This window comes from Ursus americanus, chromosome 22 (assembly GCF_024610735.1).
Source record: "Ursus americanus isolate L20-20 chromosome 22, mUrsAme1.1.p, whole genome shotgun sequence".
Taxonomy (NCBI): domain Eukaryota; kingdom Metazoa; phylum Chordata; class Mammalia; order Carnivora; family Ursidae; genus Ursus; species Ursus americanus.
This window is the reverse complement of record NC_142148.1, coordinates 53,566,932-53,593,045: the sequence shown is the minus strand read 5'-3', so window position 1 is coordinate 53,593,045 and position 26,114 is coordinate 53,566,932. Positions and strand designations below refer to the sequence as shown.

General features: G+C 44.7%; 1 protein-coding gene across 1 annotated transcript in view; it reads left to right on the top strand.

The window, feature by feature from the left end:
* The first annotated feature begins 641 nt into the window (after window positions 1-641).
* The window catches only part of ABHD12 (abhydrolase domain containing 12, lysophospholipase), an 84,901-nt gene continuing 59,428 nt past the window's right edge, over window positions 642-26,114 (top strand). Inside the window, exon 1 of the mRNA XM_045810895.2 lies at window positions 642-996. Coding sequence (XP_045666851.1) covers window positions 806-996 — 191 coding nt within the window. The 5' untranslated portion in view covers window positions 642-805. The remainder of the gene's footprint in view (window positions 997-26,114) is intronic.

The window sequence follows — 26,114 nt, the reverse complement described above, 5'->3', positions numbered from 1 at the left end:
CTAAAGTCATATACAGATTTTAAGAAGTAAGTTGTTTAATGAGTTCAGTTTTCATAAATTCAGCCCAATATTTTAAAATTAAATTATCTATATGCTTGTGTTAAAAAAAAAAAAGTACCTGAGAGCGTATTTTTTAAATTAAAATCTTGTGGAAAATAGTTATGAATCATGAGAATGGTGATTTGTTACCGTTTGCTCTTTGTTTTCATAAGCCATTACAGAAACCTTTCCGAGGGGTTCATTCATACTGGCTTCCCAGCATTAGGGAAAAATCACAATCTGGGGCGGGAGAGGTGGGAGCCCGCTTTCCTCTGCGGCTCGGGCTCGCTGGGTGCTTTCCGGCCGGCGTCCTCCCACGTTCGGGCCACTGATTTGGGGCAGGACCGGCTGCGTTGGCTCCTGGCGCTGAGCACCCAGGCAAAGGCGGCCCTCTCACCCGCGACGACCGAGCTCAGACCCCTCAAGGGCACCACCGGTCGCTCGGCCCGAAAGCTACTGTGACTCCCCGCAAGGCTTCGCCCGCCCTACTCCAAAATGGCTGCAGGTCGGCGCCGGGGACGCTGGGCGCGCTCCCGGCGGAACCATGGAGGGGGCGGGGCCGGTGGGAGCCCGGCGCTGATTGGCCGGCACGGCCGACCTGGTCCTGGGCGACGGTCCGTAGAGCCGGGCGCCGCGGCCTGAGGCTGGGATGTGAGGGGCTGCGGGCTCCCGGCGGCAGCTGCTCCTGCGAGTCGCGGCGACCGCAGCGCGGGCGGGCGGGCGAGGTCAGCGGACGCTGTGGGCGGCTGGCCGTGTCGGCCGCGGGATGAGGAAGCGGACGGAGCCCGTCGCCCTGGAGCATGAGCGCTGTGCCGCCTCGGGCTCGTCCTCCTCCGGCTCGGCCGCCGCGGCGCTGGACGCCGACTGCCGCCTGAAACAGAACCTGCGCCTGGCGGGCAAGGGGCCAGCAGAGCCGCGCTGCGCCGCGGACGCGGGCATGAAGCGGGCGCTGGGCAGGTGAGGCACGGCGCAGGGGCGGGGCCCCCTACCTGGCCCGCACGCAGCTCTTAAGCCCCCCGCCCCTCCGTAAGTTTCTTGCCTGATGGAGCGTCCCACGTCTGCCCCGCATTCTCTCGTGCCCTCTTCCAGTTCTCCTCCATCCTTTTTCCTCGCCTGGCTCGCCGGTGCGGCCCGCGGGCATCCTTTCCCCAGATAGCTGCCTGCGGGAGGGCCCCCGACTGTCCCCTTCCCTCCCCTGGTGTCCTTTTCTGGCCCTCCGCGGCGCCCAGCCCCGTGCCCTTACCCTTCCCAGGTGAGCCAGTGGTACCCCGTCCTCGACCGGCTGGACCAGCGTCTTTCCCAGGGGCTGGGAGCAGTGGGCAATCACGACCCCACGTTGGAGAGTAGAGGAGGGCGTGGGGGGCGTCCCTTTTGAGGCTCCTGGACGCCTCTCACGTAAGAGGTGGGACGTGGAAAGACAGGCTCCAGAGCCAGAGAGCATTGGGATTCTTGGCCTCAGATCTGCCTAGAACTCAAAACTGAGCGCCCCTCTTGCTGGGCTGGCGTGTGCGGAAGCTTACCTTTTCCCGGTTTCTCACTTTGGTAATTTTTTCTCGGGTAACTAGTTGTCAGAAGTGGCATTCTCTGCTGGACCTTTGGGGGAAGGTTCAGTGGTGTGATGTGGCCAGGGGTACACCGCATCGTCAGCTGTTGGAGGGAAACCTGTCGTTGCTTGTGCAGATGGCTAATGGTGCTTGAAATTGGATTACACTGAGTTGTCTCCTTAGGAATCTCTGTAGAAGCTGGAAGTCTTAGTTTTTTTGTGTTCTCTGAATAGGAGATGAATGCATCCAGGTAAAGCTGATTTCAGAATTAAGATAGTGTATTTCACAGGGACAGATCTCTCCGTATGCTAGCTTCGTAATTAATCTGGCTGTTCACAGAAGGTATCATTCATGGCAAGTTTGAAGTCTGGGTGTTTCACGGTTTTGAACAGGTTAGTATGTAATGTTCTCAGGTGTTGTTGCAGAGTTGTTTCTTTTGGGGTCAACTGGAATGCCCTTAATTGACACTGGCCACTTCAGTGTCAAATATTTATTAAAATAGCCTCTAAAAATATCAATATCATTGCCTAAAAGATCATGAAATTGAAAATGAATATTTGGATAAATAGAAATATTTATCCAAATAGACACTTCAACATTTCAACCTCATTGCTTAAAAGGTTATGAAATTAAACTATAGTCTTCTCTAAGTCAGTGGTTCGCATTCTTGCCAGAAGGGCAGGGACTGACAGTATTTTTTTTTTCTATAAAATTATCTAGTAACTGGTCAATATCTTTTGTGAAACTAATTCTAGCTTGAATGTACTTTTGTAAACAGGTTTGGCATTACACCTAGATAAGTTTGGGAATTCTTCCTTTGAAGAAATGAAATTATTAGGCACAATAGTGTTTGGGGAAACAGTGCTGGCCTGGCACCTTCCTCGAAAGATGTATTGTATTTCAAAGATACGTTTATTTTCATTTTTGTATCAGGACAAAGAAAGACATTCAAGAGGTGCTCATATCCTTTGGAGGAACGAAAGACTGTTAGGGAATAAAAAGAGAAGCAGAGGGCAGGAAAGCCAAATGTATGTGTTACTCCGTGGTTTCCTTCCCTGTTTCTTGGAATGTTCTCCTGGTCATTCTTCTCCTTTGTTTTCTTCTTCCCCCAGGTCTCTGCCCAACTGTCACGTCCTCAGAGAGGCCCTCCCAGACCAGCCCATCCAAAATAGACTTCTTGCCACTCCCAACACCCTTATTCTGTTTGCTTTTTTCATCACACTTATCTCCCTTGACCTTGCAATTGTCCGTGTACTTAATTGGCTTTATTGGTTCTCTCCTCCCCTACAATAATGGAACCCCATGAGAGCAGGGGCCTTGTTTCCTCCACTTTTCTGTCTCTAGTGTATGGCCATAGTAGGTGGCGGAAAATACTTATTGAATTAGTATCTCTAGAATAAATTCCTAAGAAGTGAAATTGCTGGGCCACGGAGTGTGTGTTTATAATTTTGAAAGGTGAGGCCAAGGAGTCCTCCAAAGTACTGATGGATACTTTTCCCCAGCAGTTCAGTTACTTCCTTTCCCCCAAATACTGAATATCACCAAATATTTGGATCTTTTTTCTATTTGATTGATGAAAATGACATCTGATTTGTAGCTTTAATTTGCATTTCTAATTGTTAGGTGGCAATTTTTGTGTGTTTTTATAAGCCTGTTGTGTACCTTTGAGTCTCTCATTACCTGCCTTAGTTTGGGTCCTATTGTGCACATTTTCAAATACACAAAAGTAGGGAAGAGAATATAATGAACCTGGATGTATCCATCACGTCTTTTTAAACAGTTTGCCATGTGTTGCCAATCTTGAATCATTTGTCCCTCTTCCCTGCATTTCTTTGTAGGGTGGGGGACTAGAATATTTTAAAACAAATTATTTTATTCGTAACTACTTCGGAGTATAACTTGGGAACTGGAACAAATGGAGACTTTTGAAATATATATAAAAATATAAAATACAAAAATATATAAAATATAATATATAAAATATATACAAATATAAAATATATATATATATAAAGCTTGGTGCTTTTTGATTTGCTATCTCTTTCTGGGTTTAGTTTTGGTGATTTATACATTCATAGAAAATCATCTGTTTTATCCAGCTTTTTCCTCTGTATCTGGGGCTGTTATCCCTGTCCTGTTCCCTGATTTTGTGTGCTTACATTTTTTTCCCTTTTCCCCCTTTGATTTATTTATTATTTTTTTAATAAAGAATTTTTTTTAAGATTTCATTTATTTTTTTGACAGAGACAGCCAGCAAGAGAGGGAACACAAGCAGGGAAGTGGGAGAGGAAGAAGCAGGCTCCCAGCAGAAGAGACTGATGTGGGGCTCGATCCCAGAACGCTGGGGTCATGCCCTGAGCTGAAGGCAGAGGCTTAAGGACTGCGCCACCCAGGCGCCCCTCCCCCTTTGATTTAGACTAGCTAATGGTATATCTAATACACAGATATACACTGAAGTATTTTTTCTTTGAAAAAAATCTTTTTTTTCCCCAAATAAAATTTTTGTTGTTGATGTTAATTAATTCTGGGAGACCAGGATGCTTCTGAGGGTTCTGGAGAAGTAGAGAGAACATCTTCCATCTGAAAGCAGCTACTGCACCTCTCCTGTTGCTGCCCCTGGCAGGAATGTGGCCTTAAGGTGGCCAGATCATCCGGTCTCTCCAGAAGAGCAGCTGGGTGTGAGTGTGTGTGTGTGTGTGTGTGTGTGTGTATGAACTCAAACTTTGTAAATGCCGGCAACTAATTCAGATAAAAACAATAACTTTGGAGTAAGACAGAACAAAACATTTTTTTTTTTAATTTCTGGATTGGTTGTTTTTAAAGGTAAATGTTTATCTAACTCATGTGTTGACCCTGCACTTCCTAAGAGGCGGGACTAGATATTAATTTTGTATAGTATCTGGTAATTTTTGGCCAACAAGGGATTTGTGGGCCTTTCCTGTTTTTGTTTTTGTTTTTGTTTTTGTTTTTTCCAGTAACCCTGGAGTTCTTGGGAACTTACAGCAAAGTGGTCTAATTTGGACCCTAGGAAGGTGGTAATGAGATGTGTGGGTCTGTCTGTTTCAGTGATCTAGTTTTTATCCTTTCGCTCCCAGCTCATCCGTGGATCTGCTGGTGACTGAGATCAGTGGGCTGCATGGGAGGTTTCATAGCCGGTGATCCTCACATGTAAATACAGGGGGATCCTCCTGGGTACCTTGGTTCCTCCTTGACCCAAAGCAAGGAACTTCATCCAGCTGCTAATGGCTTTACTTATAATCCAGAAAGGCAGATGGCTGAGGTTAACACCCATCTCCTTCAACATCAGTCTTCCTGAGCTCACCCTAGAAGCTGCTTTGCATGGTATCTCTTTGTTCTTTCTTTATACACTGAGAAGGTGAGAGTGTGTTCTGAGCTAGCTTTTGTAGTTAAAGTTTGCTTTTTTCCATCCCCCTTCTCCTTCCACTCCCCAAGAAAACATTCTGTGCCTGGACTGTGACAATCAAGGGGGCAGGCTTTGTTTATGGAGCCTCAGCTGGGGCCCCCAGCTGGGTCCATTTCTTCCCAATTGCAGTTTATTTTATCAAGGCCACACTCAGCCCTGGACCCAGGACCCTGAGACCTGGCGCTTCTCTGGTGTCTCCCTCTTTGGTGGGACTTTGTGCCCTGTATCTCTGCTTCCTTTCCACTTTCTTTTTAGCGAGTGCACACTCTCTCTTCTCAAGAGAGTGTCTGTCATGTACGGACGGTAACTGGGCAGACATTGCTTATATGTGGGAGATATTTTTAAGTAGATCAAAGGCTCCTGAGGACATTATCATGGAGTTAGCCTTGGAAAGAGGCATAGAAGATGGGTCAACTTGTCGGGGTTATGCTGACACCAGTGGAGACAGGCTGCCTTTCCAGACTCATGACCCCCCTCCTCCTGCTGCTAGGGCACTTTTCTTTACAAAATGAAGTCTACGGGAAAGATTTTTACTATAATATGATCTTGAAAACTGACAGATTAAGTCAGTGCTCTTCTCCCAGAGATGATGCCATAGAACTTGGGTGTAGGTGGGTTTGTGCTTTGGCAGAGGGCTCTTTCAGCACAGGGAGTAGGTAAGTCATTTGTCTTGTCCTGAACTGAAGGCCAGATTGGGACTGGTCAGTTAGGAGAGGGGATGCTGACACAGGGAAGAACAGTAACAGGACACTTTGCCTGAGATGTCCATTTAGCCAACAGAGCCATTATTTGGGCGTGGTCCTCGTTGTAGGATCATTTGATATCTTAGAGGATATCACTCACATAGATGACGGAGCGCCAAGCAAGTGTTTTCATGTTCTGTGCGTTGGGGAGACTTGTTCAACTTTTTGAGTTTGTTTCTCTCTCTGTGATGTGGGGATAGAAATACCTTCCCTGTAGGATCGGGGTGAAGCTCGGGTATGCAAAAGAGCTGGGTGCATGGTGAGCGCTCAATCAGTAGCACCTTCTACTTTGGTCATCCCCGGGGTTATTACTAATACTATTAGTTGGGGTTACTGAGAAAGCTCTGTTAACTTAGGTCAGGAGGAATTTACCCTCCTCTTCTCTGCCCCCAAACTATTCCAGTATGTCTTCTCAGCCAGTTGTGCCTATAGTTATGATCATGACCCGTGAACATATCTGTGGGTATAACAACATTTGTAACAATATTGTTTGGTTATTCAACATCTTTTTTTTTTTTTTTAAGATTTTATTTATTTATGTGACAGAGAGACAGCCAGCGAGAGAGGGAACACAGCGGGGGGAGTGGGAGAGGAAGAAGCAGGCTCATAGCGGAGGAGCCTGATGTGGGGCTCCATCCCGGAACGCCAGGATCACGCCCTGAGCCGAAGGCAGACGCTTTAACGACTGCGCCGCCCAGGCGCCCCTCCACATCTGTTTTCACCAGTTCACTTAGCAGAGTTTGAGTACCTGTTCTATAGATTAACGCTTCTCAGTGCGGAAGCTGCAGCAGTGGATGCGGGCCACATCTCGTGGACTTTACTTTCTGGTAGGGGAGGCAGATAACAAGTGAGTACGAGCTGCGTCAGGTGCTTGGAGTGCTGAGGAGAAAAGTAGGCCAGTAAGGAGCATGTGTGATGTGTGCATGGTTTAGATGGCAGGAGGCCTTTCTGATAGAGGACATTCAAGTGGAAGCCACTGGCCTCTTTAGAGTGGAGGAATGCCTTGATGTGATGTATGTCATTGCCATGTCACTCTGCTGTGACAAGGACAGACTGGAGGTCCAGAGAGAGCAGAGGACCAGGTAGGGGTCATCCAGGCAACAGATGTTGGGGGCTTGGGCTGGCGGTAGCTGTGGAGGGGAGAAGTGCTGCATTCTGGATCTGTTTTGAAGGAGATGTCAACAGATTTGGGGGTAGATTAATGTGAGAGAGCGAGGACGGTCAAAGATGCTTCACCGGTGGGGCGCCTGGGTGGCACAGTGGTTAAAGTGTCTGCCTTCAGCTCAGGGCGTGATCCTGGCGTTATGGGATCGAGCCCCACATCAGGCTCCTCCGCTATGAGCCTGCTTCTTCCTCTCCCACTCCCCCTGCTTGTGTTCCCTCTCTCGCTGGCTGTCTCTATCTCTGTCAAATAAATAAATAAAATCTTAAAAAAAAAAAAAAAAGATGCTTCACCGGTTTTCTTTTGAGCAACCGGAGGCAGGGAGCTGCCATGTGCTGAGATGGGCAGCTGTGGAAAGAGCAAGTGCTTTGGGGGTGATGAGTTTGGTGTGGGGCATATTGAGGGGCCTCCTTTTGCAGATGCAGTCGGTAGGAGGAGCTGGAGTTCGGGGGAGTTAGGCTGACTTCTGACTGTTGGCCTGCAGAAGGTATTTAGGGTCATGATGGGGGTTGAGGGCTGGGCCTCGGATCTTCAGTGGTTAGGGGCTGGGAGAAGAGGAGACCTGGAGGAAGCAAGGGAATGGATTAGGAAGAGTGCTAGGAGGAAATGGTCAAGGCAGGTGGGTGAAGAAGCCTGTTGCAGAGAAAGTGTGATCTGCTGTTGGATTTGGTGACATGAGTGGTTAACAAGAGTGGATTAATGGAATGGTGGAGGTAAGAGCCTGACAGTGGCTCAGGGGAGAGGTGAAGAGGAGAAATGCAGACAGCTTTTTAAAGGAATTTTACCATAAAAGGGAGCAAAGATAAGGGGGGATCTCTGGGGTGGGAGGAAGCTTCTGACCAGTGCTATTGTTAGAGCTCAGTGCTGTGCTCAGTGGGATGGTCCAGTAGGGATAGACTGGCCATTCAGATGCTGGTGGCATGGTGTCTCTGGGACCCAGTACCCCAAGGCTAAGTGGAGGGTCCCCAGATGTGAAGACAGGCCAAAGTAGCCACAAAGCTGCAGGGAGGTGGTTAGTTTTGTGGGGGGGAGCGTTGGAAGTTGTCTTCTGCATGCTTCTACTTTCTTTGAGAAATAAGAGCACAGTTGTCTGGGGGGGGGGTGGGAGGCACTGCAGGTCTTTCCCTTTCACTTCTCCACCTGGACAGTGCTAGTTCTTTGTCCTTGACCTAAACAGACTGTTCCACCATATTTGCTAAACATTGTGAACAATCATGCTACCTAGCAGGGACTCTTCCTTCCTTCCTTCCTTCCTTCCTTCCTTCCTTCCTTCCTTCCTTCCTTCCTTCCTTCCTTTCTTTCTGACATGTAACGTTTCAGAAATGGTCCCAGGGGAAGTAATCTCAGCTGTGAGCTCGTGTCTAAGAAGCCACACATGTTTCTGCATAGTCGAGTGCTTCCTGGTTCTGGGGCACCTGAGTGGGAGGTCAGTGGCTCCCCAGGGTTTCTGCACACATCCTCATGACGAGGGGTTTACAGCTGGGTTGGAGGTGGAGGTAGGAAAAGGAGCAACATGAACTGAGATCACATAGAGTGACTGTGTGGGACCCAGGCAGAATCCTTACCTCTCAGGTTTCGCTAATACGCAAAGAACTGTTTCTAAATAGAATTTGTCTTGAGATGGCACTTGTGGACTTGAGTTGTCTTAATATCTGTGTTCTGTTCACCAGATATGGAAATGCCCTAAAAGGTGAAAAGAGGGGAGGGTTGATGAGTGTCAGTGTGAGTAGTTTCAGAAGAGTAAGACTCTTCATTTTGCAAGGATGAAGGCAAAGAGGGTGTGTCACTGAAGGAATATAAGCAGATCTCCAGAATGCTAGACTTTTGGACCTGTTCTTGAAGCTTGAAAGAACTTGCCCTGAGCTTTAGGGTAAGAAAAGAAAGTTCAAGTTGTTTTCAGTTCTTACGAACTTGTGGGATCTCCATGCAAGATTTAGCTATATGGACTGAACTAGTCGTAATGGGAAGGAGGAGTGTCCACGGTTGGAGCAGGTCATTTTGATGCATAGTAGTTCCGGTGGTTCAGGTCCCTGAGAGACACGTATGGCTTTTAACTGTTTTCTTGTACAACAGAGACTTCCCACCCTTTCTTCTTTCATCCTTGACTTGTGCCATTCCTGGTCCTGGAAGATCATTTCACCGCTATCTGAAAATGGCCACGTCAGTGGCAGGTGCCCATAGGTTGTTTCATTTAGCACACAGTTATAATACTTGGGTTGTTGGTCAGGTGCGCGCTAGGCACTGGGAACATAAGGATGGAAGGAAACAGTACCTGTTCTCAGGGAGTTTGTTGTCTGTCAGTTTTTACTCGTGGCAGCCGCCAGCTGTTAACACGCAAGTATTTTAATGGTATCTATAGTAAAGACAAAATGCAGGCATGGCTGCAGATGGTTAGTCTGATCTCACTTTTGTCTTTTGTTGTTGTGACATTTTTTGGTGCTGATTTATCTTCAGAGAGTCTCATCTTTTAGGCTCTCACTTCTCTGACAGGATGTCACGTATCCAACAGTGCATCCCTGGCTTACTGAGGTTTCTGTAGGTATAAATTCTCACAGTTCAGGGACACAACACACTTCAACAAGGCTTGTCACGGCAGAACCTACGGGCAGGAAAATAAGACTGGACGTTTGATATTTGACTTAGGGTTCTAGAAAGAAGGACTGTTACACCAGTGTAGGCTGACTGGGAGCCTGCTATTACAGCCCCAGGGCCTCGAGGGAAAGCATGAGGGAGATCTGCAGGCACCAAGGAAGGATCTCCAGGGATGGTGATCACCATGGTGAAGGGCAGCCCTGAAGAAACCCTCTCTCTCCCTCTGTTCCTCTCCCATTTAAATTTTTTGCTGATTGCAAAAGTAATAAAGATTTCTTAATAAAAATTTAAAACAGAGAAGATAATGAGAAAGTGGAATTTCCCTGGATAATTACTGTTAACAGTGTGGCATATATCAAAAATATTGCTTGCGTGTTTGTTCTTTCACTCATCTACCAAATACTTGTTGAGGCCTACTGTGTGCAAGAGGATGTGGACAGAATGTTGCGCAAGAGCCAGACAGATCCCAGCCTTTATAGAGCTTACATTGTCATGAAGGAGAAAGGCAGCAAAAAAGGTAGTGTTTAAATATACAGTAACGTTTCAAGGGGTGCAAAATGGTATAAAGAAAAATAAAGCAAGGTAGTCTTAAACATAAGACAACAGGCCCCAAAAGGAGTCCCTTATGTTAAGCCCTACTTTGCCAAACCAAGACCTAACTTAATTACAGCTTCAGCTCTCCCAGAAATGGAATCTTAAACCACTCGTTCAAGAATTGCCTGATCAGCACTAGTGAGGTAATCTGCCTGACAGACCCTTGCCATCCCCAAAGGAAAGAGACCAGACAATAACCAGCCTGCTTTCTGGCCCAGTGTAGCTTCCTTGTTCATTCCCACTTCTGCCTGTAAAAGCCTTTCATTCTGTGCAGCTCCCTCCTCCAAACTCCTATCTGCTGGATTAGATGCTGCCCGATGCAGGAATTGTTGAATAAAGCCAATAAGATCTTTAAATGCACTCAGTTGAATTTTTGGTTTTTTGTGACAGCAGGTAATGTAGTTGCATGTAAAGCACCTGAAAACAAGCTATACTGTAATGTAAAACATTTTTGTCTCTGGCAGGAGAATAAGGCCTTTTCACAGCAGGACAATTCTGCCAACATCCTCATGATTTTTTGTTTTCGTCTCTGGGAACAAAGAGACATTTATGGATTGCTCTTGTGTATTTTATTAAAGCCCTAACTTTTTCAATTCTGTTGAGTGAAATTACCCCCAATACTTGCTGTGTTCAAATAAGATTTTGAAGATTGTTCTTCAGGTTTTCACGTGTGAACTAAGAAGAATTTAACCAGCAGTTAGTCTTGGGGACTGAATCCTGGCTTTACTGTTTTGTTCATTCTGAGAGAATATGAGATAGCATATATGTTGTGCAAACCTTTATATGTTATATATTACGTATATATTTTATGTACCAAGTTGCCCCTTGAACAACATGGGGGATAGGGATACCTAACCCCATGCAGTCAGAAAACTGTAACTTTTGACTCCATGAAGCTTAACTACCAATAGCCTACTCTTAACCAGAAGCCTTACTAATAAACAGTTGATTAACATATTTTCTATGTTATGTGTATTATACACTGTATTCCTACAGAAGGTAAGCTATATATAAGAAAATGATATGAAGAGAATCATAAGGAAGAGAAAAGGTAGCAGGGGTGGCTATATTAATATCAGTATATTTCAGAGCAAAGAATATTACAAGAGATAAAGCAAATCATTTCATAATGACAGCTCAGTTAATCAAGAGGACATACAACTTGGAATATTTGTATACGTAATTGACAGAGCTTCGAAATCCGTAAAGCAGAAATAGAACTGTGAGGAAAGTAGATACATCCATGGTTACAGCCAGAGCTTTCAACAACTGATAGAAGTAGGAGGCAGAAAATCCACAAGGATGTGGTAGACTTCAACAGCACTGTCTACCAACTTAACTTGATTGGCAGTCTGTCCAGCAAAGGCAGGTAGATACATGTTCTCTTCAAGTGCACATCAACCCAGATAGATCATATTCTAGGCCACAAAACAAGTCTCAAGAACTTTAAAAGAATTTAAGTCATGCAAAGTCTATGTTCTGACCATAAGGAATTAAATTAGAAATCAGTAAAAACAAGATGTCTGGAAAATCCTGAAGTGTTTGAGAAGTGAATAACACACTTTTGAATAAGCCATGGGACATGGAAGAAATCCAAGAGGAAATTAGAAAGTAGTCCAAACTGAATGAAAATAAAGACATTTGTACATTCCTAAAGCATCCTTGAGTTTATAGCACCAAAAAAAGCCCATAGGAAGGAAGAAAGGTCTTCAATGACTTCAGTTTCCATATTAAGAAACCAATAAACAAAAAGTGGGAATTAAACCCAAAGTAAAAAGAAAAAAAAACATAATAAAGATCAAAAGAGAAATCAAAGAAATCGAAAGCGAAAATAGTAATGTTAATAGCAGGTTTAATCTGTAATAGGCAAAAACGGGAAATGGTCCAGGGTGCCTGGCTGGCTCAGTCGGAGCATGTGACTCTTGATCTTGGGGTGGTTAAGTTTGAACCCCATGTTGGGTGGAGAGATTACTTAAAAATAAAACCTTTAAACAAAGAAAACTGGCATCCAATACCCATCAGCAAGTGTGTGTAAAAACGAGTTGCATAGCCACACAGTGGAATATTACTCAGCAATCAAAAGGAGTAAACTTGGACCACAAAGGATATTTAAGGCAGTGAAATGACTGCAGTATACTATAGCAATAGATACATGTCATTAGAAATTTGTCTGAACTCTTAGAATGTACAACACCAAGAGTGAACCCTAAAGTAAGTGGATTCTGGGTGGTAAAGATGTGTCAGTATTGCTTCATCAGTTGTAACAAAGGTACTGCTCTGGTGCTAGGTGTTGATTGTAGGGGAGGCTGTGCATATGTGTGGGGCAGAGGTCTGTGATAAATCTCTGTACCTTCTGTTCAGTTTTGCTTTGAACCTAAAACTCTAAAAAATAAACGTTTTTTTTTTTTTTTAAAGAATGATACAGGCAATGATGAACAAACAAAGGAATCTCAAAGTAATTATGCTGAGTGAAAGAAGCCAGTCAAAAGATACCCATTTATATGAAATTATCCTATAGTTGCAGACAGTAGATCTGTGACTGGGGTGGGGAGTGGGGACCAGACAAGGGCAGGAGGGAGGAATTTAAACGGGCAAGATGAACTTTTGGGGTGAGGGGTGTGTTCACTATCTTGATTGTGGTGATGGTTTCAAAAGTGTTTACATGTTTTAAAACTGATAAAATTATACACTTTAAATATTTGCAGTTCATATCAATTCTTTTTCAGAGTTGTTTAAAAAACAAAACAAATGTTACAGAGCTTTTACGTGAGCATTTTGAAAGAAATTTTTTTTCCCCAGCTTTCATTCTCACCTGTGTACTTGCCACCACCCGGAACTTCTGTGGGTTTGGCTGCCACCAGCCTTTGGGATTCTGAGCATAGTTGGGTGATCTGAAACCCTAAGGAGAAAACCCAGGGGAACTGAATTTTATAATTTTTCATTATAAAAAATTTCTAGATATCTGACAGTATTTGATTCATTCCAAATGAGTATTTAGTTGAATAGGAAGAATGGACCAGACTTTGAGGCCTAGGACCTGAGCTCATTCCCCAGCTGAGGCCTTACCTTGAGCAAGTTATTTAATAGCTGTGAGCTTAGTTTCCACATCTGTATACCGGGAGTGTTATCTGTCCTGCCTCCTTCACTGAGTCGTACTAAGATTGCAACAAGATCAGATCAGCATTATGCAAGTATACAGTAGCATAATGCTTTTCTCTCTCTGTCTACTCTATCTTCTTTTTCTGTTAAGTTAAAAGAAGTTCACAAGAGACACCTACTTTACATGTTAATTTGTTTTCCCAGTATTTATGTGTTTCTTTGAGATACTAAATTACCTATATTGCTAATACATGTTCAGTCCTTGTATTTTTGCTTTGCATTGCCACAGGTTTCAGAACTTTCTCAGATACCTTTTCTTGCTGTGAAAATAGGTTTGCAAAGCAGGTAGTTTCTTGTTCTAGTTGGTGTGGAATGCTTAGTTCTGATAAACAAATCTAGAGCTAGACAAGCAGAATGCTTCTTGAGTGAGCAGCTAAATGAAAGGGGAGCTCTACTAATTTCCCAAATGAGACAGCCTTTTGGAAATATTTTTTATTGTGGAAAAATATATGTAACAGTTTACCATTTGTAAATGCACAATTCCATGGGATTAAGCACATTCACAAGTTGTGCAGCCATCACTACTCCCCGCCTCTAGAACTGTTTCGTCTTCCAGAACTGAAACTCAGTATGCACTAAATGCTAACTCCCCACTCCCAACCCCAACCCCTGATGACAACTGTTAAACTTTCTGACTACTCTAGGTTCCACATAGAAGTGGAATTCTAGAATATTTGTCCTTTTGTGTCTGGCTTATTTTGCTTCGCATGAGGTCTTTGAGGTTCATCTGCGTTGTGACACATGTCATAATTTCCTTTTTAAGGCTGAATGATATTCCATTGTGTGTACATACCTCATTTTCTTTGAGACGGTTTTATTTTTATTAGCAATGAGGAAAATTTTTTAAAAATTTCTATGCTTGCACTGTTGATAAAATAGAAAAGCAATGTATTAAAAAAAAGAGAGGGACACCTGGGTGGCTGAGTCGGTTAAGCGGCTGCCTTCAACTCGGGTCATGATCCCAGGGTCCTGGGACTGAGTTCTGCATCCAGCTCCCTGCTCAGTGGAGAGCCTGCTTCTCCCTCCCCCTCAGACCCTGCTCGTGCTCTCTGTCTCTCTCTCTTTCTCTCTCTCTCTAGAATAAATAAAGACAATCTTAAGGGGAAAAAAAAAAGGAAAACAGTGTATTGATTTTTGTCAATGTGTACCTTCCCACCATTTGTGCATTAGCTCTTATTGCCATCGAAAATCAGGACTTGTGCTGTTCTGACCCGGGCCAGGAAGAGCAAAACCCCGTATGCGATGCTGAAAAGATGTCATTACACTGGCCCCATTTAGGAAATGAGGCCAGAAGTTTATCTTCTTGTTTGTAACCGGTACTGCTTCCATAAATGAAAGAGAGGATACAGGAATAAAGGCCCTAAAATGGAATCTGGGTGTTTCTGGAACCAGTTTTGTCCTGAAACCAGGTCCTTGTTGGACCAAAGCAGACAGAAAACAGGACCACAGGTATGAAGAGGAAGGCAGGAAAGGTGGAGGAAGCCCATGGTGCCATTCCTGAGGAGCAGGAGTTCCCAATACTGGCTTGGGGTTCATGGTAGTTTTGAACTAAATTTTTGCTGTGTGGAAGGGAAATGAAAAGATAAGGACAGTGTAAAGAGTATCTAATAAAGGTTAATTTGTATAGTGTGTGAATTCTGAGACAGTGTCCTTTGTATCTTTTTTGGTGTTAAAATATTCTCATCAGATTAGCTAGTTTTAGAAATCCTTACATGGTAAAATTAAAAACTTGGCAACACTGTGTCAGTCCTCATTTTGCAGAAGATTTTGCTAGTTCATGACCTACAAAAATCTAGGAATCAGTCTTTTTGTGGGGCGGAGTCAGGGAGGGCAGGTAGGGGTAGGTTGAGGGGTGAATTGAGCCTGCTGCTGACTCCAGGTTGTGACTCTGCTTATGAGGGCTGGTCACAGTGCGATCCTGAGATCCGATGCGTGGCTGCCACCACTTAGGTGCAGCAGGCAGGTATGGGTCCTTCGCGCTTAAATGCCTGTGTTGACCCAGGGGGCCTGTGTGTGGGAGCGGAGGCTGCCACACCAGGTCTTGGTCCGTGGCCCCTCAACAGTAGGAAGGTTGTGTTTGCAGAGCTTTTAAAGCAACGGTCTTCCTGATTTGCCTGCATCTCTTGTGTCCCAGACTCCCCTGTCTTTCAAAAACAGCATTTGGCAAGTTGGTATTTGCTGAGGATGGGCGAAAAGAAGATGAAGGAGAGTGTTGAGGCAGAACAGTCCCGAAGAAGTAAAGACAGGAAAAGGCAACAGTCAATAAACGTAGGCACAGGAAGAATTAGTAAAAATAACGTCAGTACTTCGTACCAGATAGCGTCCTCTTCAGCACTTTGCATGCATTAACTTACGAAATGTTCACAACTACCTCCTGAGGTGGGGTGCGTTATCCCAGATGAGGAAACTGTGTCACACGTAGTCTGTAGCTTGCCTGTGGTCCCACCTCCATTGCAGGCCTTGCCAGGCAGGCCCCAGGGCCTGCGTCCTAGCCACTGTGCTCCTCCTTGTGCTGGGGCTGTCTCTTGTACACGTGCTATTAGAAGACGGAAACAGCGTAGGTTGAAAATACTGGGCCAGTGTCTCAGGAGGGAAACCAGGCTTCAACCAGGGTGTCGCTTTCCTTCTCTGACCGCATTAGCGGCCACGGCACAGTGCTCAGGGGTGGGCTTCTGAGGTCACAGGCCTGCCGCAGAGCCTTTCCTCGGGTTGATGGCCTCCTTTGGGACCTTCTCAGTAGCTTAGCACCTCCCATCTTGTCAGTTTTGGAGTCACTGGCAGGGTCTGGGTCCCTGCTGCAGAGGCTGTGGGGAAACCAGACCTCCAAGGAGAGCATTGTATGAAGCTCACCTTGTCAGCCCCTTCTGGCTCCCTAATGAGTGAGTGTGAATCATGGGGACCTCTAGTCATCAACATGAGGGACACAAACATTGAAGGGTGAGTCTTTCCAGGGCACCTGTCGTCAATTTAAGTAGCGATTTCTGTGTTATCGGTGTGCACTCTTTTAATAAAGAGTCTGGAACCTCAGTCTTCCCAGATAGGAAAAGTAAAGAGTATGGGGTGCCTGGGTGGCTCAGTTGGTTAAGTGACCAACTCTTGATTTCAGCTTAGCTCTTGATCTCGGGGTTGTCGGTTTGAGCTCCACAGTGTGGAGCCTACTTAAAAAAAAAGTGTGTGGGGGCACGTTCACTTACATCTAAAAATAGTCCTTTGTTAAAAAATTTACTCAGGGCTCTTTTAAAGAGCAGGTTTTTCCAGTGCGGATTTGTGAAGTGGCTCACTGTCTATTTTGTCAGTGCTGTGCACGCACGTCAGCTGTTTCACCCTGTGGGCACATCTCCGCTGCTCCCCGAGCTTCCAGTCTGGGGCCTTGCCCACTTGAAATGAGGTATGTGTGCCTCTTCTAGGTAGGAGCATTGCACAGCAGGTTGGGTTCTCCTTGCCCTCCTTCCTGAAGCCATTTGTGGAGATGGTGACGTTGTAGAGTGCTGGAGCCTCCTGTGAGATTCCTGAGTGGTGAGGGTCAGTGGAAGCCCAGACAACCTGTGCTGGACGCAGAGCCAGAGCAAGAGAACTATGTCTGTGTGCCACCAGAGTTGCTGGTGGTTGGTGGCTGCAACATGATGTAGCCTGTTCCTGCTGATACAATTGTGAAATCTCTGTTATTATATAAAAGGAATATATGTAAAATTTTTTTAAAATACCAAAGCATCTGCAGTAAGTTCTCTGTGCCCCACCTCTTTTTCCCTGACATGAACAGTTCCTTACAAGACCCCGAACCCTTCCACCCCCACACCGTGTCACTGCATAGACACCCGTTCGTTTTTCTTAACAACTGGGTGTCATTGCTGTGTACAGAGATGCCCTATCCACTATTATGGAGATAGAAAATCAGTATATTGTGATCCGTAGCTTTTGTATACACAAAAGAGCAAATGGTTGTGAAGTCTAAGGGAGGAGGAGACAAAAAATATTGTCAACAAAAAAATAATCCTATAAGGATGCTTAGAAATACGCAAATCCATAAGAGGAAAACTTAAAACATTCCCAAAGCTCACAAAAGTAGGCTTGAACAAATGTAAGGACATATGTGTTTTTGAATAAGAAAGCCTAATCTCTCTAAGTCAGATTATTCATTTAACAAGATTTCAAATAAAAATGCCAGCCCGTTTCTCTTGGGTTCTACACAAGAGATTCTGAAGCTCAGTGAAAAGCAGAGAGAAGAGAGAGTGGTGAGTAGAGACTGGTCCATGTTGCAGTGCTCTGTTTTAGGACTGTGGTGGTAACTGTGAGTAGCAAGCTAATGAGACAGGACAGAAATTCCAGACATAGTCTCAGATCCACTTGGGCATTTGGGGTAAAGGTGGGATCTTAAATGAGTGGAGTCAAAATTGATTTAGATTTTTAATAAAGAGTTTAGGGACAACTGGTAGCCATTTGGAATAAAATAAATCTGGATCCACATCTTAGACCATACACCAGGATCAACGTTCAAAAGGATTAAATGTAAAAATGAAACCAAAAGTACTAGAAGAAAACATGAGAGAAATTCTTCATAGTCTTGCAATGAAAGTCTTTCTAATTAAAAAGTTGAATTCTGTTAAAAGGTTTTAAAAGAATTTCACTTCATAAACGTGGAAAACATCTGCGTGACATACCCAATGACAAAGGACGAGAACATTGTGCAACTCATATAGGTGAGCTAATTCCCCTGATAGATAAAGAACTTCAAGGTATTGAAAAGAAAAAGGTCAAAACCAGTGGAAAAATGTGCGAAGGACATGTAGAATTCATAGAGAAAAAAATTACCATAACCCTTCAGTGTGTGAAAGGGCGCTCAATCACCCTCATTCGTAATTAGGGAAATCACATTAAAACTATACCAAGGTGCCATTTCTCACCTATCAGATTGGAAACGTGCATCTTCATCAACCACTTTGTTAGTGAGGCTTTGAGGGAGACAGGGATTTGTGAGAGTTGCCTCTTACAGGTGCATTTACTCTTCGGTCTGTTTCCATTCTAGTACCCTCCTCTGTGCACTTGCACATAAAAATTACATGTGTACAAAATGATTCGTAGTGGCATTGATTGTTGGAAACCCTGAGAGTTCAGCAGTGGGAGGCGGGGTTAGTCACCTGTTGCTGTACCAGCCCAGTGAAATACTATGGAGCTGCACAAAAGGCATGAATTAATATGGAGAAATTGCCTGAACATGTTGTTGAGAGAGAAAAATCAAGGTGTAAAACAGTTTATAATGTGTAGTAGGCCACCTTTTGTACGAAAGAAAGAAAAGGAAGAAATGAGAACATGTACACATAGTTGCATAAGGGACACTGGGGGGAGAAGTAAGTAGCTAATAAAAATGAGTATCTGGGCACTAGGGTGACAGGATGCATGGAGACAAGTCGGCAGTGAGACTTTATATTGTTTTATTTCTCTTTAACGATTTACATATATGACCTCAAAAAAATTATTGGTGACCTGAAAGTAAACATGAGCATGCAGAGTGTAATGTCCTGTTAGTTAGGATGACACTAGCTACTTTACCAAATCAGTAGACAGCCAGACACCCATGGCTCGACTCCGTTACCTTGGTGAGCTCTGTGCACGTAGCTCTACCTGCCCCCCAGGCGGGCTGGGGAGGATAGTCCCAACTAGGGAGACACCTCCCACCACCGGCTCTACCCTAGTGGAGGGGGAGTGCAAACTTTTGGTGGTCTGCTGGCTGTCTCCACCACAGACCCTAACTTTGTAAGTTCTAATCGGTGTGGAATCGAGCTTATACAGACATACTACATTAGTACATTGACAGTGGTTGTTTAGGATCATGTGATATGAGGTGATTTTTATCCTCTTTTTAATGCTTTTTTGGCAACTTGCAAATTTTCTGCATTTATCTGTTAATCAGGGAGGGCATAAAGCTAGGAAAAAGTAATCCCTGTTGAATATTGCAAGTATACTCCCTTTCCGTCTCACAGACTGTGTTGCAGAGAGGATCTCCGTGTAGCGTCTTCCTGACATGCTGGGACGATGGAGGCTGTGCAGTCCCCCCTTCAGAGTGGGGTCGCTCAGTCAGAGGGCAGGTCCCACTGAGTGTTTGCTCACATTGACCTCATTGGTATTGTCAGTTTCTTATTTTTTGCAAATAACATGGGGGAAGATAGAATATCATTGTTTCATTTCTACATGTTATACTTAATGCTACTTGTTTTGATAATAGGAAGTATCTCATAATAGCTGTGTAGCCCTTTATATCTGAAGATAAGTTTCCAGAATATTGCTTCATTGTGAGTTTTAACTTGTTCTGTTAAAATGGAAGGAAAATGATTTCGAGAGCTTTTTCTGTGAAGGCTCAGGATGGCATTGACCAAGGGCTGGGTGGCATGTCTTGGGGCATTCGGTCTGCTCTTGTTACCTGCCCTGTGAGGTGCAGCAGCTGCAGATTGTCCACTAGGGTGTAGAGGTTCGCGTGAGGAGGGAAATGCTTATGTTGTGTCTTCTAAAGCTGCTTTTTTTTTTTTTTAAAAATATTTATTGATTTATTTTAAAGATTTTAATTGTCAGAGAGAGAGAGAGAGCACAAACATGGGAAGCTGCAGGCAGAGGGAGAAGCAGGCTCCCCGCTGAGCAAGGAGCCCAATGTGGGGCTCGATCCCAGGACTCTGGGATCATGACCTGAGCCAAAGGCAGCCGCTTAACTGATTGAGCCACCCAGGCACGCCTAAGGCTGCTTTTTATACCTTCATATTGCAGTAGTTTTATTGACAAGTCTGCCATCTACTGAACTTAAAGTTAAATCTTGATCAAAGATGACAATCTCATCGACCAACATTATAATGAAAAGTAAAATGTTAATCAGTGTTTTATTTACTGCTTGGCATATGGTAGATATTTGATAAGTATTTGGTAAATGAATGGAAATTCAAGTGAAGAAACAAGACTTTTCATCTGCTCTCACCTCTACCATAAAATATTATTCTGAATGTTGTAGATATTGCGGGAAGATAAAAAGTTAAAAGATAAACCTATAAGGAAGAGCCAAAATTATCATTGCTTGCTTGCAGATGATAACTACCCATCTGGAAAACTCCAATAAAATCAACTAGAAACTTCTCAGAATTAATGGAGCTTAGCAAGATTTTCAAATGCAAAAGGAAGGAAGGAAGGAAGGAAGGAAGGAAGGAAGGAAGGAAGGAAGGAAGGAGTTAATTCTTATATACTAGTAACTAACCCGCTGGAAAAATGTAACTATTTTATGGTAGGAACAAAAAATATACAGTATTTAAAAATAAGCATAAGAAATATGTAGAATGTTTATCAAGAAAATTATTCAGCTTTACTGAAAGCATAACATAATATTTGCTTAAGTCGAAATATATATTTCATTTTTAGATAAGAAGCTACATATTGGGGGCACCTGGGTGGCTCAGTTGGTTGGGTGTCTGCGTTTGGCTCAGGTCGTGATCCCAGGGTCCTGGGATAGAGCCCCGCATCGGGCTCCCTGCTCAGTGGGGAGCCTGCTTCTCCCTCTCCTCCCCACTCGTGCTCTCTCTCTCAAATAAATAAATACATAAACAAATAAATAAATAACATCTTCTTTTAAAAAAAAAGCTACAGATTGAAAAGATGCTTCTTCCCCAAATAGATTTAATGCAGTTCTGTCCAGATCAGTCTGCCTCAGTTGTCCTTTAGGGAAGGCAGGGTGCAAGGCTATGAGTGAGTCTTGGGCACATGGGGCTCCCATGGTTGCAAATGGCAAGCTGTAGTGTAGATCAGGTGCTGGGCATTTGGCAAAAGGACAGTCAGAGGTATGAGGCCGCCCTACATATCTTGCTCCCGAGCACGCCATAGCCCATCTCCAGCTTTCATCTCTCTAGGAACAGAGCAAGAAGGCTGGGGACTCTCAGTGTGCTTTTCTAAAATTTCATGTATCTTTTCTGCTTTTAGCATACCTGACCCTCTGCAGTCCAGAAACCTGTGTACTTTTCCTACCTTCAGCCTTTTGGTGGGATGGAACAGTGGCCCCACTCTAATCAGTGAGGTGGAGGTCCAGAGGGTTTTTCCAAATTGTCCTTCTGATTGGGGTCCCAGCCTGAGCCCCTTTCACATGCACCTGGAGCCACTGGGTCACATATCTTATGTCCCTGCATGCTGCCTTAGGACATTCCTGGAGGTATCAGCTGAATTCCCAGGACTCCTGCTTTCCAGCTTCCAAAATGTTGGTATCTCTCCTCTCATTCTTTGCCCTTAGGGTTTTATGCTTTTTACAACAAAGTGTGTTGTCATTTTAGTGGGGGTTTGGGAGGGAACAGTTAAATCTACCATCTTTAACTGTGTGTGTTCAAGGTGGCATTTTAGATAGAAACTATCAGGTAACTATTTAGGATATAAACTCAGAGCCGTACCTCCCACTGTGTGCCAAGATACAGCCCACATGGATTGAATGTGAAGTTCCAAGCCCTAAAAGATAAATGAGTATGTTTATCCAGTCTCAAGGGCAAAGAAGAACATCTTCCTGTAAAGTAGAGGAAGGAATTATAAAGAAAAAGGCTAATACAATATAAGAATACATAAAAATTAGAAGTTCTCCTATAATTGGGAATAAGAGGCACAGCATAGGGAATATAGTCAGTGGTACTGTAGTGGTGTTGTATGGTGACAGGTGGGAGGTACAGTTGTGGTGAGCACAGCATAATACATAGAGATGTTGAATCACTGTTGTGTGCCTGAAGCTAAAGTAATATTGTGTGTCAACTATACTCAAACATTTTTTTTAAAAAGAAAAAAAAAAAAGAAATTCACCTACAATTTAAAAAAGGATTCCTAATAAAAAGACAAATGATAGAGGGAAATGCTTTTAAATATGTAAAATATCAGACAAGGGGATAATATCCTTAATAAATGATTGTAAGAGAAGAGTCCAGAGGCAAGGGAAACAAAAGGAAAAATAAACTTTTGGGACTTCATCAAAATAAAAGGCTTCTGCACAGCAAAGGAAACAATCACCAAAACTAAAAGGCAGCCTGTGGAATGGGAGAAGATATTTGTAAATGACTTACCAAATAAAGGGCTAGTATGCAAAATCTATAAAGAACTTAACAAACTCAACACCCAAAAAAACAGAAAATCCACTCAAGAAATGGGCTGAAGACATGAACAGACATTTCTCCAAAGAAGGCATAAATGGCCAACAGACACATGAAAAAATGGTTAACATCACTCGGCATCAGGGAAATACAAATCAAAACCATAATGAGATAACACCTCACACTGGTCAGAATGGCTAAAGTTAACAACTCAGGAAACAACAGATGTTGGTGAGGATACAGAGAAAGGGGAACCATCTTACATTATTGGTGGGAATGCACAGTGCATCCACTCTGGAAAACAGTATGGAGGTTCCTCAAAAAATTAAAAATAGAACTACCCTATGACCCAGCAATTGCACTAAGTATTTATCCAAAGGATGCAAACATGGTGACCCAAAGGGGCACCTGCACCCCTGTGTTTATAGTGGCAATGTCCACAATAGCCAAACTATGGAAAGAACCCAGGTGTCCATCGACAGATGAATGGATAAAGAAGATGTGGTGGGGCACCTGGGTGGCTCAGTCAGTTATGCATCTGACTCTTGATTTGGCTCAGGTCATGATCTCAGGGTTGTGAGATCAAGCCCCACGTCAGGCTCTGCTTAGTGGGGAGTCTGCTTCTCTCTCTTCCTTCCTCTTCCCCCTCTTCTCTCTCTGCCCCTCCCCCCACTTGTGCGCACACACACACTCAAATCTTTAAGAAAAAGCGACACACACACACACACACAGGAATATTACCCAGCCATCAAAAGAATAAAATTTTGCCATTTGCAACAACTTGGAGAGAACTAGAGGGTATTATGCTAAGCAAACTAAGTCAGTCAGAGAAAGACAAATAGCATGGTGATTTCATTCAAAAGTGGAATTTAAGAAACAGATCAGCTGGACATAGGGGAAGGGATGGAAAAATAAGATAAAAACAGGGAGGCAAAACCATAAGAGACTCTTAACTATAGGAAACAAACTGAGAGTTGCTGGTTGGGAGGTGGGTAGGGGGATGGGTAAGTTGGGTGATGGGCATTAAGGAGAGCACTTGATGTATTGAGCACTGGGTGTTATATACAACTGATGAATCACTAAACTCTACCCTGAAACTAATAATACATTATGTGTTAACTAAATTGGATTTAAATAAAAAATTTTAAAAAATGAAATTCTCCTATAATTAAAAAAGACTCTTAATAAAAAGACAAATGATAAGTAAAGGAAATGCTTTTTAAAATGTAAAATGTCAGACCAAGGGGTAATATCCTTAATAAATGGTTGTAAGAGAAGAGTCCCAATTAGCTTGGATGACCAGGGAGACCTTTTGGGGCAAGTCGTGTTGAAGCTGAGGCCTGGAGGAGGTGCAGGCCTGGAGGCACGGGAACCCAGTCCGAGGTGGGGAAGCACTTCGCCCATGCGAGCGGCTGAAAGGAGCTGGAGGGTCAGTGATGGGCAGCAGCGTGGGTCAGATGTTCTTGCTGGGCTCAAGGGGTAGTGATATGAAGAAATTGCATTTTAAAAAGGTCTCCCTGGCTATATAATAGAAAGCTAGTAAGGTGGGGCTTTCAGAAGGCCAGGGTATTGGTCTGAAAGTGGGGTATGTTCACCCAGGGAGTATATGAAACATAGTGGGGTATGGGAAGGAAATTTTGGGACTTCTAATTATATTCATATTCAGAAATGAACCAACATACACATGCAGACCAATTATACATGTGTATAATTTAATAAGTACATATATATGGAGGGCATGCTCCAAAAAATGTTGATGGAATGTGTGATCACAAAAGTTTGGGCCCACTGATCTGGATAGGCTATGTTGTTGGCCTGCCCCAGAGAGACAGCGTTGGGATGGTTAGAGGCAGATGGAGTTGAGATGTGTTCTGGAGATTTGGTATGGATTGCAAGTGGAGGTAGGGGTGAGGAGGGAGTGTTAGGAATGATTCCTGGGGACCTGCTGTGGGCCTTGGGCACATGGTGTTTGCTGAGGTGGAGAGCCTGGAGGAGAAGCAGATTTAGGGGAGGAGAGGGTCAAAGATCAAGAACATGGTTTTGGACATGCTACTTTGAGTGGCCTGTGAGACTCCAAATGGAGATGCGGAGGAGACTCCTCAGTCCTTTGGGCTCCGCGTTGTTGGTCTTACCTGAGGGCCTTCCGGCAGGGAAAGGAGTATTGGTCAGGACAGACCAGGTCATGCTGCAGAACCCCTGCCTCTCAGGAGTGTTTCTCACTTCTACTGCGTTGCCCGCCGCTCCTAAAGTCTCTTCTTGCTCACATTTCCTTAGTCTCTAACTTTGAAGGGAGTAGGGACGTGTATCCTACCATGGACCCAGTAGGCGGAGAACCAGAGGTAGCTGGTGAGCAGCATTGGCCCACTGTCAGTAATTCCGCAGAGGAACTCATGGGCCCGCCATCTTTAATAGATGACAGTGGGGGAGCACCAGGCATGCATAGCAGAGAACACCGTGCCCTCCTGGCCTTCATGTGGCTTAGGGCATGCCCCGGAGGAACTCAGGCAGAACTTCTCAAGGAAGTTCCTTTGACTCAGTAGAACCTCAGGCCCGAAGGCTTCAGGAGAAGCCAGGAGCGTCCGACTGTGAGCTGTTGGGGCTGGGTGGAGACCACCCCTGAGGAGACTGCTGGCCCCACAGGAAGACCTGTGCCTGGTTGTGGCCTAGCTTCCCTTCTGATGCTGCACATGGCATTACTGGGGTCATTTCTGGGCATCAAACTACTGCTTTTAAGCACTGGTGTGTTTAAAGAGTAATTGTAATTTAAGCTACCAGAGCAAAAAATTAGAGCTCAGGTGGGTGATTTGGCCAAGGAAGGGGCCCCTATCAGTGAGGGTCGGACAGGCCAGGATGTGTTTGCCCACTCCCAGCCCCACAGAGGCCCTCTCCATTCAGCTTAACATTGCCTGCTCCATGCATAAGATGCTGAGCTAAGCATTTCACTTCCTTGCTCATGTATTCCGCACAAGGGACCTTATAGGTCGATTCATTTAGCTGAGGAAACTGAGGCTCCAAGTGAGTTTGCCCAGGGGTCTGGGCTGTGAGGGGTGACAAGCCAGCTCAGCCCTGCTTTGGTGCAATGTTCACCCCAGAGGGAAACACACACTAAGGCCACAGCTGCCTCAGAGGGCTGTTTTGCTTAATTGGGAGCCTCTGTTTGGGTCTTTGCCCTGTCTGTTCCCTCCTCTGATAGAGGAATCAGGGCAGGTTGCTTGAGCATCTGTCCCGGGAATAGTAAGAGGAATAACCAATCACTATCGAATGGGAGGTCAGAGGGGAAGCAGGCACCACTCCCGTACCATCCAACTTAGCAGGGCCTTCCGGATTCTCATGCGGTTTCCCATAGCTGGAGAAGGTAGCTGAGGCCCTTTTGCGGAGGAGTGTGTGTTCTTCTGTGGTGCATCTGAGGGATGCTTATGGAGGGGCCTGTGCAGGTGGAGTCAGTCTCCAGGGTGGTGCATGAAAGCTTTGGTCCCGGTTGTGGGAAGTTGAGCAGGTCTGGGGCAGCAGGGGCTGGCAGAGGTCACACCCCCAGGAAAGCCAGGGCGGCCATGTTCCCCATAGTTTTAAACCCTTGGGTCTCAAAACAATAGGGAGAAAGCCATTGTCTGGAAGTGCACAGGTGTACTTGAATAAAGAACCTTGCAAGCGCTGGGTGTTGATTGATACTTGGCATCTTGAGGGGAGTATGAGACATGTGCCAGCTGCCGCGTAGAGGGCCCACAGGATGTGCAAACCTGAGCAGTGTCGGGGCCAGGGGGAGAGAGGAAC